Source organism: Uranotaenia lowii, chromosome 3, assembly GCF_029784155.1.
Source record: "Uranotaenia lowii strain MFRU-FL chromosome 3, ASM2978415v1, whole genome shotgun sequence".
Taxonomy (NCBI): Eukaryota; Metazoa; Arthropoda; class Insecta; order Diptera; family Culicidae; genus Uranotaenia; species Uranotaenia lowii.
Window position 1 is genome coordinate 152,053,153 of NC_073693.1, and position 13,623 is coordinate 152,066,775.

Consider the following 13,623-nt stretch of genomic DNA (forward strand, 5'->3'; position numbering starts at 1 on the left):
TTACATTTATTTTTGCAAGGTGTAGCAATGCACACCGGGTCAGCTAGTTTTAAATACAGAAAGTCTTAAGGTGAGTATTCGAAAAAAATGAAACACTTTGTATTGTGAATAACTATTGAATGCATGCATGGAAATTGATGAAATTTTCTGCGAAGCTGTCTAGTAATGTAATGCTTATATGTTTAAATTATTGTGATATTCTGTCAAGTGGTTTATGAGATAGCGTCCAATGAAGAAGTTTTGCGGTTTTAACGTTTTTGCACCACATGCGTCATCTTTAACGTAACTCTGATCTACCCTTTTCCCTAATCAAAGATATTTTCAATTACGTTTTCTATTTCCCGAGGCTTCATTTTAAAAATTACTCAAAATTTACAATTTGGTCGAAGTTATGACAAATTTAGCGAATTGTCCTGCTTCGGCTAATGAACAACATATTTGACTTTTTATCACTCCACCACAGTTTTCGCGTAATAACACGAATTCAGATCTAATAAAAAAAATATAAACTTTGTGGGACCTATTGAAGTGCTTTGCAGGGAATACAGTCTCTTTTGGAGGCAACTTTTTGTTTTTTTTTTTTTTTTTTGATAATTGGGAATAGGCGGCACACAGTGGGCACGCTTATGTGGTCAAAATTGACTGCAGGCAAGAGGCTTCGTTGTAGCTTATCGGTGTCTCTGACAAAGTTACTCGACTATATTTGTGAATTCTATTAATGGATTTGAATTAGTTCTATTTCTACGAGCAAGGTGGCGCAAAAATCTAACTTTTTACGGAAGCAAGATACAAGCATGGTTTCTTCTACAAAGTTGTTTATTGTACCTTTCACATCAAGTTTGTGGAACATTGTTAAGCTCTATGTTGTGTACTTACCATGCAAAAATAATAATTTAAGAGAACCTTGGAAGAAGATAGTTTTTTCACCTTTTTTTTTTTTTTTTGTTTTTAGCTTTACAATACCTCGAATTTCCACAGATTTTGATTGGAATAGACTTAAATGAGATATTCTAGTGGAAAACTTATTCTATTCGCAGATTTTTTTTGTCGTAATCGCAAAAAATAGGTTAAAATTATACAATTTTCAAATTGCAATATTGTGATTATGATCTAAATGCATGTTAAAAAATGTCGGTGGGTTCTCGTGGGTTCTTTGCCAAATGATTTAATAAAGGTGGTTTATTTTCAATACAAATTCACATATTTAAAGACCTTTTTTCAAAGAAAACATCCGCATTTCTCGTAGAAAAGTCGAATTTTTATCATTTAGTTATAAGATTGGTCTATTGTTTGTTGAGTCGATGTTTGAATAAATAATTTAGCACATTATTAAATTTTCTAGCATAATTGGAAAAATTATAAATCTTATGGATCTAAATTTGGCATGGTAAGGTATTTGAATACGAGAAATGTCTCTATGATATTTTGAAAACCCCCTGTTCTTTCTGTGGGTGTAATTTTAAGGTGGGAGGGTGCACACATACAATTTTTTACATCCCTCAAGAACTTATCCAGCAAATGGAAACAAATTTCTTAAAATTTCATTTGTTTTTGGAAGGTGTTGAAACGCACACCAGGTCAGCTATAGTCTTCAATAAATAATAAACCACAAACTTGAAGTACAGACTTCTTTAAGGAATTTATAGACAATTACAATTTTCAATTAGGCCCATACTCAGAGCGTTTTGCAATGAAAATTAAGAATCATTTAGGATATCTTTTGAAAATGATAGGATTTGCCAGGTAATTTTGGGCAAAAGTTTTCGGTTTTCCTCCAAATTTTAATGTATGTTGTTTATTAACAGACAAGATCCATAGACTATTTTAGTTAAGCCGAACGTGAATAAAAATTCACTTTATAATGATTGTAAATAAAGAAATTTCATGAATATGATATAGACAAAATATCACTAAAAAATTGACTCCGATTTTGGTACCTCCTCCAAACCGGGCTTGATTAAGCTTAACTCATGAAAAATAAATATACCGTCAAACGGGGCATCGTGCAACAGCGGGGTTCGATGCAACATTTATATAACACCACACTGAATCAATTTTTAATTTTATGTATTGTAATTAAGTTATCTTTTAATGATAATAATATGATGATGACATAATTCCTCGCATCTTAAGCCAGTTTTTTTCAGTTTTTATTTTTATATAAAATTTGAAAAATCGTGCAATAAATGTACAAATTTCATCATTTTTCGATGCCGTAAAAAACATTACCCAGTATGACGGATTGGCTTAATAATATTACCTACAAAATTTTAACTGGTTTCCTCATGCTATAACACCACTGTTGGTGTAAATATATTTTTCAAACAATCACTCAATTTTTTTAAATAAATATTTTAAAAATTCAGTATGGTGTCTGGAGTAAAATGCAACAAAATGCAAATCAAAGAAACACCATGAAAATCTCGTTTCCATGTGTTGGAATATGAATGTTTTGCATCACGCGTTTGTAAACATTGAAATTTCATTCATCCAAACATTTATTTTGATGATTTCAGTTTGTAGAATTTTTCGTTTTAACCCCTAAATGTATGCAGCATCCTTATTTTCAGAAAAATTGTGACAGTTAGTTTTTACAGACGAAAAAATTACTGCAATTGGTGTTTTCATGCATAATGGTCTTTAAGGCATCGCAAATATATTAAAAACTAGAAATATTCATACGTGTTCATAAGATTTTTCATTAAAAACAAAGTTTGTTGCAAGTTACCCCATTTTCTTAGGAGGGTGAAAATCGCATGCTCGCAACTGTGAACATAAGTATTTAAGAAGCCATTGAAGTTGAAAATTGTTGCATGTTGCCCCAGTTGACGGTACCCTTTTTTTAAATTGTGACTCAGAGATGGGTCTTGACTCAAACATTCAGTCAGCGAAACCTTTTTTTTGTGGAGAAATGAATCCAACGGTGTTAATTGAAATTTCATGGAATAGTCCTACCCAAACTTTTTTTTTAAATTTTGCGGCGTAAAATATTCTGAATAGCAGCCATAACCAAATAAAAAAATAACTCTCGATGTCTTCACGCGATTGAACTCATTAAGAATTTGATGTGAATCAGATATTGGCTGAGCAATTCATTTCCGATCCCATCTTAGGCGAAATATTTGTAGACAGTAAACAAAACACGCACCAATAATTTATTCACATGATCATTGGCTCGGGTACAACCAGTTCTGCTGTTTAAGTCCAACCACACGAGTCGCTAAAGTTCATCGAACCAGCTCCTATAAAGATCACTTACTTACTGAGATGGGCAGCAACGAAATTGTTTTAACGAAAAAAACATCAACAACTTTAAAACCTCTTCCACGAGCGTCCCCTACCCGAAATATATAAATCATCAATCAAAATTGTTTTAGGGTTCCAGTAAGAAATAAATGAAAGAAAAAAAACGCTTGAATATCAAGGTCGATTGAGTGACTTTTCGCAAACTCGTTTGCCCGGGACTTTATTTTCAGTCCAGCTTCAGTGGGGCACATCACAACGTGGGTTTGTATATGGATGGAGGGGACGTCCCAATTGCCGATTAATGATTCCCGATATTCTTTTGTGTCTCATCCAGACACGTAAGACTTCCTGAAACATTATCCAAATGCCATCCATCCGTGCGGGTTTTCAACTTCAAGAACTTGATTCCAGTTGAATCTTTTTGATTGCCTTAATCACTTCTTAATCACTGCAGCGTTGGAGTCTTGGAATTATTTATTTAAATTATGGATTATTTACAGCCATTTGAACTCCTTTTCTTTGTTTTTCTTTGTGCTTTACAGATGAATATGATACGGCTTTTCCTGGCTGGGATTCTGCTGACTGTCGAAGTGATGTGTAATCATCTGGTCGAATTTGTGTCCAATTATCAACCCAATTCACAGGTAGGAACTAATTGATAATCTTATGAAATCTCAACAAAGCATCAATGTCTGTTACCGATTCAATTCTGAGCTGAATAGATTTATTTTGTTGAAAAACTGTTTTCATTGCAATACAGAAACATTCTCTAACAAAGAGTATCCTTGTTATACCAACAGGACTGTGGGGAATATGCTTGAGAATGTTATCATCCATGAAAAGTTACTAAAATCCTCATAATTGAACACCGAATATTTTTGGAAATATTGGCAATATTGTTGTATAACGCAAGAAATTCAAATTAAAATGCGATGCACGGATAAATCATCAACCCCGACTGCAGAGCACTTAATGTGTGACTGTGGATATCTTATGACACATCGACTGAAAGTTCTTGGTAAGCGAATCTTGACGCCCGATGATATTTGGAAGATGAAAGCCAGTAAGGTGGTGGGATTCATAAGAAATACCATCCCAAACTGGAATAATGTCTCGATTCCGACTACAACTGGCATCTCTATCAATGATGACAGTATTGCGTAATCAGACAAATAATAAATTGGGTTATTCCACAATAGATCACAAAAAGTTGGTCGCAGTGGATCTTCTCATACAAAAAAAAAAAAAAAAAAACCCCGACCTGTATCAATGCACCCACAATTCAGCCTCTGTGCCAATGGCGGCATCATCGGTACAAGGCATCATTGGTACAAGAAGATAACGCGACCGGTGCTGATTCGGTTTGCTCCCACCGGCATTAACCTCCCAAGTTAACCGAATTGCGTATGTCTGAAAGAAACAAAATAAAAACGAATTCACGTCCCTCCCTATCGCATCACAAAACGAAGAAGGATAGAAATAAATACCGGCCAACACCAGGCAGCCAGCGAACCGAGCACTGTGCGTGTGTAGCAAAGGCAACAACAAAAATATTCCTTCAATTCAATCCGCCGGCAAACAACCAAGGCCAAGCTGTGCGTGTGTATGTAGTAAAAGCAACAAAAAAACATTGCTTCAATTCAATCCGCCGGCAAACAACCACCGGCTAAGCTGTGCGTGTGTAAACAATAAACAATAAACAATAAACAATAAACAATAAACAATAAACAATAAACAATAAACAATAAACAATAAACAATAAACAATAAACAATAAACAATAAACAATAAACAATAAACAATAAACAATAAACAATAAACAATAAACAATAAACAATAAACAATAAACAATAAACAATAAACAATAAACAATAAACAATAAACAATAAACAATAAACAATAAACAATAAACAATAAACAATAAACAATAAACAATAAACAATAAACAATAAACAATAAACAATAAACAATAAACAATAAACAATAAACAATAAACAATAAACAATAAACAATAAACAATAAACAATAAACAATAAACAATAAACAATAAACAATAAACAATAAACAATAAACAATAAACAATAAACAATAAACAATAAACAATAAACAATAAACAATAAACAATAAACAATAAACAATAAACAATAAACAATAAACAATAAACAATAAACAATAAACAATAAACAATAAACAATAAACAATAAACAATAAACAATAAACAATAAACAATAAACAATAAACAATAAACAATAAACAATAAACAATAAACAATAAACAATAAACAATAAACAATAAACAATAAACAATAAACAATAAACAATAAACAATAAACAATAAACAATAAACAATAAACAATAAACAATAAACAATAAACAATAAACAATAAACAATAAACAATAAACAATAAACAATAAACAATAAACAATAAACAATAAACAATAAACAATAAACAATAAACAATAAACAATAAACAATAAACAATAAACAATAAACAATAAACAATAAACAATAAACAATAAACAATAAACAATAAACAATAAACAATAAACAATAAACAATAAACAATAAACAATAAACAATAAACAATAAACAATAAACAATAAACAATAAACAATAAACAATAAACAATAAACAATAAACAATAAACAATAAACAATAAACAATAAACAATAAACAATAAACAATAAACAATAAACAATAAACAATAAACAATAAACAATAAACAATAAACAATAAACAATAAACAATAAACAATAAACAATAAACAATAAACAATAAACAATAAACAATAAACAATAAACAAGAAATCGCCGTTTCCTAATAGTAACTTTTTCATTTCTCGGAAGGATTGTACATCCGGAAACTTAATTGTCCATTCGCATTTCACAATTTTTTTTAGTTCAACTCATAACTATTTCTGGAACTACTGTAGAAAATATGTGTAATTGTTTTGTCGATGATTCGTTTTGAATAAAAAATACGAACTTCGTGTTAGTCTTCTAAGTCGGAACACGAAAAAACTTGTATTAAATTCGCAATGAGCTTCAAAAGTTTATTGCGCATTTTTATCGAAGAACATTACATTTTCACTGTTGGATTACTGATCATAGTTGCAACTAGTAAAGAAAATTTCAATGTCAAGGAAATGCCAGACTATCAGAATTCAAACTTCGGACTATTGAAACTAGAACTCATTAATATAGAGTGGTCAAGTGTACAGAAGAATGAAGGAAATGTTAATACAATAGTAGAAACCTTTTATAACATAATGATACATCTCATAAACAGTTATGTGCCTGCAAAATTTAAAAGACGGTCCTACAGCTCTAAACACCCCGTCTGGAATAACAAAGATTTGAAAAACTTACAAAATAGGAAGCAAAAAAACTCATAAAGTTTACAGAATCGATAGAAGTGTTACAAAACATCAAAATTATATAAATTTCTGTAACCAGCTCAATTCACGTATAAAAAGTTCTTTTGAAAAACACAATCGAAAAATTGAAAAAAAAATAAAACAAAACCCAAAAGCGTTCTTTGGCTATACTAAAACGTAGATGAACAATTCAAACTTTCCTACTCAGTTGGCACTTGACGGAAGTATTGAAAATAATCCACTGGACATTTCTAACTAATTTTTTTTTTCAAGAAGTATACACTTCTTTTACTGAGATTGACCGAGATAGAAAACACTTTTCAGTCATTCCAGATTTAGCGTGTAGCATTCAAGTCAATGAAATTGATTACAATAATGTTTTCGAAGTGCTTAGAAAACTTGATGCTTCTAAAGGAGCAGGGCCTGATGGGCTTCCCCCATGTTTCCTTATAAACTTGGCGGCCGAATTAACCGAACCTCTTCTGATTCTTTCTATTATGTCGTAATTATAGAAAAGTACCCAAATTTTGGAAAAAATCTTTTTGAATCCCAATTTCAAGTCAAGATGTGCGAAATTATAGAGGAATAGCTATTTTTGATTGCATCCCAAACTCTTTGAATCAATAATTTTAAATGAAAAAAATTATCAACAAGTAAAAAATATTATAACGATTAAACAACATGGTTTCTTCAAAGGACGCTCTACAGCATCAAATCTTCTCGAATTCGTTACATACGTTATCAATTGAGCAAAGGCTTTCATGTTGAGGCTATTCATACCGACTTTAGCCAAACGAATTATCTAAATCTGTAGTTGTGATCTCTGATGTACCTTAGCGGCCTCATTTATAACCTCTCCTTTTCATACTGTTAGTAAATGACATTTGCTTTATTCTAAAAGCCGATTGTAGTAAACACCGTCTAAGCGTGTTTAGAGGGCTAATGAAATTCAATTTTTAATTATCTTATATATAAAAATGGAGGCGTTTTCTTTGTAACACCATCACGTATGAATGGTCGGTCGAAATAATGAGAAATTTGGTATCCGAGGGTTTTTCGGGTCAGAGATGGTTTGTATAATAGTTTCGAGATTATTACTTTTTATGGAAGGGGGGCTCTATACAAAATCAACTAGAAACGGGACAAAACTCGAACAACTTGAAGACGATTTCCATGAAAACTGATTCACGAGCACGAAGAAGTTAAAAAACTTTAAACATTTTCCAACGATTTATTAAGTAATGGGTAAAACGAAGTTTACCGGGTCAGCTAGTTTTATTATGAAGTAACAAATTTGAAATCGACATATATAACATGTAGTTGCTTTTTTTTTGAAAATTGCATGGAAGGTTTTCTGTAGTTTTAATTATTTTCATAGTCGAAGGTAAATCATGAATCCAAACCCCAAATCCAAATATTGTAACAAATTCTTGATTTCAGAATACAATTAAATAAATGAATTTAAAAAAAAGAATAAAATTTTGTTGAATTGAATTGAACATTTGAACAAAACCGATTGTTTTGGTTTCATTCTCTTTCGTATTATTGAGAAGAATAGCGGTTCACAGGTGATGATAATCAATGATGATAACCATAATACAAATGTTGTCATCATGCACGCTAAACACAGCTTGTGATTATGAGTTACCCTGCAGTGTTGGCAGTGTATTCTGGGTGGTTAGCACAGAATATGATAGTATTTAAGGAAGGATTCAGAGTTTAGAATTATTTAGGATAAACGACAAGATTGTGATCGCTATAGGTCTAAGTTTGCTTGTCAGGACTTGACGAACAGAAATAAAAAAAACGGTATCTCATTTCCAAACTAGAAACCTCGTTGCTAAACCATTGAATACACAAATTGTAATTTTAGATTAATAACTCAGATTTTGAAATCATTATCAGCCACTGTTGAACAAATATTTCTGAAATTAGAAAATGAATCATATCATGAAAATTATATGCGTGTGATCATTTTGATTTTAAATATCATAATACCACTGATCATAACTTTGAAAAAAAAAACAAATTTTTTAATTTTGTTTCCGAATTCAGCTGTGTCAGAGTGTCAAGATCCACACCAATAATATCGTCGATATTGTTACCAGATTATTTACACATTGATAATTGAAGTTAAAAATTATAGCTCAGTTTCAAATTTGATAAAAACAGTTGAAATTTATTGTGACTCTACATTAAAGAATTATATCACCTTCTTTCAAAAGACCTGTTTTGGTCTAAATGTTTTAATAACTGTTTTGAAATATTTTGGCGTCATGAGTTAGAATATTCCATCAGATTTTTTCAATCACCTTTCGATTTGGTGCTATGGCTCGCATAATTTTAAAATAAAGTTATTTTTTACTGATTGCAGCTGAATGAAATAATAAACCAACATAAATACTATAGAGCTTTAGCAACTTCTAAAACCATCATCATGTATCAGACAATTGTAGAACTTAGCTTGCTTCAAGGTTGTTTTGAAGACAGCGAACCTTTTTATCTTATCTTCAACGTGCAGTTTCAAATAACTGTTTTTTTTCATGGTTTTTTATTTACTTTGACTGTAACTACTGAGGGTGATGTAAAATAACTTTGATATATTCAACAAATTAATGTATTTTGATCAGATAAACAACATAGTCTAAGACATTGAAACCCTTATTTGAATAACATAAAAGTTAGCATTTTTATCTCGCTATCGGTGGACCCCTTGGCAAACATTTTTATACCAAAATATGATCCATGTTAAACTGAGCAATGTTGCTTAGAACATCCGATGTAAATTTTTAATGCCTGGGCGCTTTTATTGGAAATTTATGGATTTGCAGATTGAAATTATATCCAACAAAATCGAAAAAAGCTTCATCAGAAAATTGGTTAAGATAGTTTAAATTAATTCTCTTATTTTAAAGTTATTAATATATGTAAGAGAGTGTGGGGTATCGTGGGCCATGGGGAAACGTGGGCGAATTTGAATATCTCAGATGTGTGTTGAGATAAAAATCTCAAACCAACTGTCATCGTCGTCGTTTTTCGTGAGCATATATTCCTATATGTTGTTGACTTAAATACGCATCATATGCTTCTGTTATTTATCAAGCTAAAAAAAAGTTAGAAAAATTTACTTACATAATTAAAAAAACACTTGCTAATTTCATCGATGGGGAACCTAAAGTGCCAAACAAAAATATGCTCATACGCTTATGATCCTAGTTTTGTCATGATCTTTCACGTGGAAAAGGAATTTTTGATGCAACATCAATAAGTCACACAAACGTAACCAATTTGAAAATCGTAGCTTGTGCCACACATCTTGAATCACCTATATTTTTATGTTTTGATACAAATTCAGAACTATAAATACGTTTTACCTATCTTTAAAGTTTTCTTATGCCAAATGAAGAGTTATGAAAAATATTTTGTCCATCCTATATAAGAAATTTTGCCAAAACGTTCGCGAGTCAGGTTTTGGAATCTATGCGATCATACACAGCTCTCTTTCCTTAATTCATCATCTGAAATTGCTTTAAAATAACGAAATGAATTAGGAAATCACAGTTTTGGGTCAACTCATAAACTTTGCATGATATTAGGTCAATTTGGATTTGGTGGCCCACGATTCCCCACCATTTTTCAAAATCCAAAAAATAAAACTTTTTTTCAAACAGTCAAAATTGGGGGAAAATAACTTATTAAAATTAAAAAAAAAACACCTTATGATACCTTGAAAATGTTGAAAACCATACCATTTTTTATTTTCATGTTATCTTTATGATAAAGAAATTATGGAACAACGGAAAAAAGTGGCCCATGATTCCTCACTCTCCTTTATGATTAAGTACCTCAAATTTAGTACTAGAGATCAAATTGGAGGAAAAGTGACAGCATCTTTCCCTCCTCCATCACTCTTTAGTAAATAATAAAGAAAACATTCCAAAACATAACACTGACATAAAATTTTAGATCGGACCACTAGGAGCGCTATGGTATAATAAGATGAACTATGCTTTATACAACCCATTGCAGTAGATTTGTCGATTATTGCTTTTGAAAAAAACTTACGAATTTCGAATTATTCTTCTAAGTGCAAGCATCAAGTGGAAAGCGAAATACGAAATATCTTGAATTAAGTACGCAATGTATTAAAATAGTTTATTGCACATTTTTGGTGAAGAACATTTCGTTTTCACTGTTGGATTACTAAGAGAGCTGTAACTAGTAAGGATGATTTGATTTTTCAGAAATTATAAGTAGTTGAATTCGAATATTGAGCTTTTATTCATCAGACAGACACATTTTTCAAAGATTGTCAATCTGACAGCTGATAGTATTAAAAACTTTGATTCCCAAGTGTGATTGCCAACAAAAACCGACCTTGATCTTTGCAAATGGATAGCATTCCTTGCGACCTGAACAGAGCACTGATATCCATTCATGCTAGCAAACATACGTATTGCCATCACCTTTTCAGACAGCAGCAGCAAGTGCATCGCCCCGGGGGACAAACTTTAATCGTCTGGATTGATATTGAATGTCAATTCAAATTTTAATCCACCTTTTGCAGTTGTGCGGAATTGAACTTTGAGCTAGGCAGACAGAAAGCGCGAGCGCATTTGATGCAATCCAAGTCCAGGTGCAGTCTTTGTGTTTCATCTCCGGGCTGCTGCTATCTGAAATTACTCGTTTGCTCCCGCTGGGTTTGGATAGATCTCTAATCCGATATGTCTGGGTTTTTGGTTCCACGTTGCACTTTAATGAATGATGAATTTGACCGTTTCAATGTCTGTTGTTTTTTCCTTATTTTCAGATAGATTACTCCTTCCGGTATTACATAGACAATCCTCAAAGTGGCGTTTCGATGGACCACTGGGAGAATCGAAGGGGAGATCACGTCCATGGTGGGTACGGAGTGCTGGACCCGGGAGGATTTGTCCGAACTGTCCATTACGAAGTTGAAGGGAACAGCGGATTTCGAACGGTGATAAAAACTACAGCGCCAGGTAACACCTTCAATCAATGGTCGAAATCAATTAATTAACGATCGTTCTTCGCTTTCTATCAACAGGGAGCTCATCGCAGTACAACATCTACAGTGGCAGAAGGTCCCAACCTGTTCAGCCGATCTGGAACACACAGCCTATCGCATTCGTGCAAAGTACCAATAAATCTTAGTCCCTATCGGAGTTAAACCCACAACTCCAAATCGACGCGTTCCCAAAGCCCAATTGCCACAATCTACCACTACAAAAACCATTAAGGGTGCTCTGAAGACTTCTCCACTAAAAAAACGCAGACCAAATTATAAGCAAAGTAGACGAAGCAAAAAACAAGCTGGCTCTCCTCTACAGTCTCAATAATGTCTGGCTTTTCTGGCCAGTTTGAAGTTTACGTTCGTCGTGAGCTTTACGCGCCCTATCACGCATTACAGCATGTCAATCTGCTGGGATCGAGCCTAAGAGATCTAACTTTACGCTAGACACAACATACATTTAGTTACCCTCCACCTACCTACAACATTATGCAACAACTAGGTCGATTGCCGGCGCACTTTCTTCTAGTGACACTAATTTGGACACATTCCTTCGGCTTATCCAAAAACTCTACCATATGGAGTGCGTGGTTTAATATTAAGAATTTACTTACGAAATATATCTATGTTTGAAGCGTACTTTTATAATTTAATTCATGTGGTTTTGTTTCGTTTGCAGCAAAGATAAAGTTGTATACAAGACCGGATTCATGGGGGTTACTGCCCCGCCCCGCAATGGTCCAAAACCCAGAAAAGCTGGCAGAAAGTCGATTTTTGAAGCGCTCATAATTACCTATCCAAATATTTCATCGAGTTCCGGCATTTTCAAGCTAAATGAAACCATGAAAATGATAGTCTTAAGTTTACCCGTTTCGGAGTTCTCAAATTAATGCTAAGAAAAGATTGAATAATTTTTGAAAAATTCGCAAAGATTTTCTTACATTGAAAAAACGAATAGATATTCAAATCGCGAATATATATTGCTTTGCATTTATTTTTATATTTTTGTTAGGCATATTTTACACTTTATCTAATAAAAATTTGTGACTTGGAATAAAGTTGAAATATTTTATATGGAATTTAGTGGCTAAAAACGATAAATATTTTAAAGTTTATAACTTCAATTAGAGATTTAAAAAAAACTCCACATAACTCCACTCTAATTTTAAGTAGGATAGATTCCCACATTTCTGGGCTACAAAATATGGCAAATTGGGCTGCCTTTTTTGCCATTTTTCGAGAATGACGTCAAAAAGTTGAACCACTTTTTTAATCAAATTTGAGTTCTAAGCCAATAACCTCCTGGATCACGAACTAAATTGATATTTAATTGGATCTCTAGGTTGATTTTTCTAAAAAATCCATTCATAAAATATCCTTTTCATATTTTGAAGCACTATCAGTATGAATTTCTGTGTTATTTTTACTATTAGGAAAACTCCCAAAACATAATTAAATTATGGTTTCTCAAATATTTTTCAGATTATTGTTCAAATCATAGAACCTTTTTTGCTGTTCAATATTCATGAGAACCAATTGAAACTTTTAAAATTGTTAGAAACTTTTATGGTATTATTTTAAAAATATGAAATATGAAATAAATTTAAAAATCAAATTTTAAAAGTTAAATTAAAAAATTTAGAAAATATGAAGCAAAAAGTTTGTATTTCTCGATTTAACACTAAACGTACCGGAGGCGGTCAAATGACGGTTTTTGAACTTTAAACGATGATTACGCTTTATATAATTGTTTTTTCGCAAATGTAACGACAGGACTATTTTTGTTTTTGAAATGCAAGTATTTTTGCGTTTTTAAATTTTTTTTAAGTGTTACGGTTTTCGAATAACGTATGTGGTATACCTATTCATACCGCGAGCGGTCAAATGACGGCAAACACCGTTTTCGCTAAAACTCCCTTGTTTCTCAACCGATTTCTACCAAATTTATAGTTTTGAAAAGCTTATAATTC

At 32.0% G+C, this 13,623-nt stretch overlaps 1 protein-coding gene across 1 annotated transcript in view; it reads left to right on the top strand.

Moving 5' to 3' along the window:
- The window catches only part of LOC129757722 (cuticle protein 8), a 52,890-nt gene extending 40,494 nt beyond the window's left edge, over window positions 1–12,396 (top strand). Inside the window, exons 2-4 of the mRNA XM_055755010.1 lie at window positions 3,789–3,890; window positions 11,432–11,624; window positions 11,690–12,396. Of these exons, the coding sequence (XP_055610985.1) occupies window positions 3,789–3,890; window positions 11,432–11,624; window positions 11,690–11,796 (402 nt within the window). The 3' untranslated portion in view covers window positions 11,797–12,396. The remainder of the gene's footprint in view (window positions 1–3,788; window positions 3,891–11,431; window positions 11,625–11,689) is intronic.
- The last annotated feature ends 1,227 nt before the right edge of the window (window positions 12,397–13,623 follow it).